Source organism: Solanum dulcamara, chromosome 6, assembly GCF_947179165.1.
Source record: "Solanum dulcamara chromosome 6, daSolDulc1.2, whole genome shotgun sequence".
Classification (NCBI taxonomy): Eukaryota; Viridiplantae; Streptophyta; class Magnoliopsida; order Solanales; family Solanaceae; genus Solanum; species Solanum dulcamara.
This window is the reverse complement of record NC_077242.1, coordinates 7,834,136-7,837,663: the sequence shown is the minus strand read 5'-3', so window position 1 is coordinate 7,837,663 and position 3,528 is coordinate 7,834,136. Positions and strand designations below refer to the sequence as shown.

General features: G+C 39.1%; 1 protein-coding gene across 1 annotated transcript; it reads left to right on the top strand.

Moving 5' to 3' along the window:
• Positions 1–246: 246 nt before the first annotated feature.
• On the top strand, positions 247–3,229 carry LOC129891912 (G-type lectin S-receptor-like serine/threonine-protein kinase At2g19130). The gene has a single exon (XM_055967393.1). The coding sequence runs from the start codon at positions 389–391 to the stop codon at positions 2,900–2,902; it is 2,514 nt and encodes an 837-aa protein (XP_055823368.1). The 5' UTR covers positions 247–388; the 3' UTR covers positions 2,903–3,229.
• The last annotated feature ends 299 nt before the right edge of the window (positions 3,230–3,528 follow it).

Genomic DNA, 3,528 nt, shown 5'->3' with positions numbered 1-3,528 from the left:
ATTTTAAATATTTTTAAATATTTTTATAGTATTTAAGTAAAATTAAAAAAAATGAGTTTAAACACTTGCTTTTAAGAATGTAAACATGGTACTATTGCTATTAGAAAATTCATTTTCGTCCATTACTGGTAAAATTGGTCCATGTTCCTGTTTAAACAACTATTTTCTTATTTTTTATTCAATTGATATTTCTCTAATCACTTCTTTACAGAGGGATTAAGGGTGAAAAAGTCAATTTAAGGTTGTCCTGTAGACTTGACACCAGCAGTCATATGAAAGTTTATTTGGCCATTTTCAAACTGACCCATTCTTCAAGATAATCCCATGAATGGCTTCTCCCAAAAAGTGATATAAATTTCTTTGTCCTCTGCACAATCTCTGAGCAGCTATGAAGATCAAAAACAATTCTTTTCTCCTCTTTTCTTTGTTGTACCTATGTTTGTCTCTCAAAACCCATCTCTTGATTCAAGCTGCTGACACCATTTCTGCAAATCAGTCCCTTTCTGGAGACCAAACAATTATCTCTTCAGGTGGGAGATTTAAGCTTGGTTTCTTCAAACCAGGTAATTCTTCCAAATACTACATAGGCATGTGGTACGATAAAGTGAATAAACAAACCGCTGTTTGGGTTGCTAACAGGGAAAAACCAGTTCTTGATAAGAACTCTGCAGAATTAAAAATCTTAGATGGTAATTTAGTACTGGTTGATGAATCTAAAATTCCAATTTGGTCCACAAATATCAGTTCCAGCAAGTCGAATTCTGTTGTAGCCGTTCTCCAAAATGATGGTAATTTGATCTTGACAGATGGGTCTAATTCAACACCACCACTTTGGCAAAGTTTTAATAACCCTGGCAATACTTGGTTGCCCGGTGCTAAACTTTCTTACAACAATGTCACCAGAACAAAGCAGCTTCTTACGTCATGGAAGAGTTCAGATGATCCTGCACCTGGGCTTTATTCACTTGAACTAGACCCAATTGAGAAGCAGTATATTATAAGGTTCAATAGAAGTGAGCCATATTGGAATACTGGACCATGGAATGGTCGAATTTTCAGAGATGTGCCTGAGATGCGTACAAACTATATATACAATTTTAGTTATGAGGAGAAGCAGAATGAAAGCTATTTTACATATTCCCTTTATAATGATTCTATCATATCAAGATTCATTATGGATGGCTCTGGACAGATTAAGCAACTCACATGGTTGAATACTTCAAGTGAGTGGAATCTGTTCTGGTCTCAACCAAGGCAACAATGTGAAGTTTATGCTTTTTGCGGTCCATTTGCTACCTGTCAGGAAAGCTTTCCCTTCTGTAATTGTTTGGATGGTTTCAAGCATAGTTCAGAGACTGATTGGAATCAAGATGATTATTCTGGAGGATGTGAAAGGAAAACGAAGTCGCAATGTGGCAATGGTAATGGGGAGAAAGATGGATTTTGGATGCATCCCCAGATGAAAGTACCAGAAAATGCTCAAAATGTTTCTGCTGGAAGTGCTGAAGAATGCGAATCTACCTGTTTGAATAATTGCAATTGCACTGCTTATGCTTATGGAAGTTCATGCTCAATTTGGAATGGTGAACTCTTGAATATGCAGCAATTCTCACAAATTGATGGCAGGGGCAAGTCTATCTATGTCAGGGTAGCTGCATCTGACATTCCCAAATCAAAAAGTAAAAAGGGAATTCCAATTGGTGTTGCTGTGGGGTCTGCTGCTGCCGTAGTGATCCTTCTGGTCTTTCTTTTTGTTGCGATCTGGAGAAGGCGTAGGCATATTGTTGGAAGTGGGAAAACAGTGGAGGGTTCATTGGTTGCATTTGGTTACAAAGACTTGCAACATGCGACTAAAAATTTCTCAGACAAGTTAGGGGGTGGAGGCTTTGGTTCTGTTTTCAAAGGGAAACTATCTGATTCATCTGTTATTGCTGTCAAAAGGCTCGATAGCATCAGCCAGGGAGAGAAGCAATTTCGATCAGAAGTGAGCACAATCGGGACAATCCAACATGTTAATCTTGTACGCCTTCGTGGATTTTGCTCTGAAGGTAACAAGAAACTGCTGGTTTATGATTACATGGAAAATGGATCGTTGGATTCACATATTTTTACCGAAAAGCAGTCAGATGTCATGGATTGGAAAATGAGGTACCAGATTGCACTAGGGACAGCTAGAGGCTTGACTTATCTCCACGAGAAGTGCAGGGACTGCATCATACATTGTGACATAAAGCCTGAAAACATCCTTCTTGATGCACAATTATGCCCCAAAGTAGCAGATTTTGGCCTGGCAAAGCTTGTTGGGCGCGACTTTAGCAGAGTGCTTACTACTATGAGAGGAACAAGAGGTTATCTTGCACCAGAATGGATATCAGGGGTGGCCATTACAGCCAAAGCCGATGTTTATAGCTACGGCATGATGCTTTTGGAAATTATATCAGGGCGGCGAAACTCGGAATTATCTCAAGATGGGAAAGTGAAATTCTTTCCTAGTTGGGCTGCACGTGTAGTAGTTGATGAAGGCGATATCCTTAGCCTATTGGACTATAGGCTGGACAGAGCTGCTGATGCTGAGGAGGTGTCAAGAATATGTAAAGTTGCATATTGGTGCATCCAAGATGATGAATTGCAAAGACCCTCAATGGGTCAGGTTGTTCAGATTCTTGAAGGAGTTTTGGATGTGAATTTGCCTCCTCTCCCACGCTCTCTTCAAGTTTATGCAGACAATGAGGAGCACATCGTTTTCTTCACCGAGTCATCCTCGAGCCAGACCAGTTCACAAGCTCAGAGCAAGACTTCAAGTGCAGCCAGTTCACAAGCTCAGAGCAAGACTTCAAGTGCAGCCAGTTCACAAGCTCAGAGAAAGACTTCAAGTGCAGACAGTTTACAAGCTCAGAGCTAGACTTCAAGTGCAGCCAGTTTACAAGCTCAGAGCTAGACTTCAAGTGCAGCATCTCAATCCAAAAGCATCACAGAGTCTACGAATTCCAGGTCTTGAAGATGACTTTCAACTACTACTTGCAATGTATATCATTAGTAACTAATTCAAATTATCTGTTTGGGTTTGCTGGGTTCACTAGTTCTATATTATTTCCATACTTTTGGTAATTTTGAGGTGATTATTGTCAATAAATGTCAACTATTAACATTGGTAATTGCGATGTCTGTATGGCTATGGCCTCTTTCGAAAGAACTGGAGAAAATCAAGAGATGGAATGGCTTTGCTTGAGAGTCATGTCAGTGTAAAGCTTCTCTTAAAGAACTTGTTTTCCTAATTTCATCACGGAAGTCATTGTCCGAACTTGTTTTTCCAGAAAAATATTTTGACTAATCGAACATGAAAATTTATAGAATATTTTCTAAATAATGTTTCCTCTATACCAAACATACCCTAAGATTCTCCAGTTGAACATCCCCTGGCACACCACTAAAAATAAATTGAGCTCTTGCTTATATTCAGAGTCAAACCAGAAGCATGTGAGAATTATTGGAAGCACTATATAGCAACAACAAATAGTCACCAATATT

Bases quoted from the DNA above. Each gene is read 5' to 3' on its own strand.
- LOC129891912 (XM_055967393.1), top strand. From the start codon at position 389: ATGAAGATCAAAAACAATTCTTTTCTCCTCTTTTCTTTGTTGTACCTA.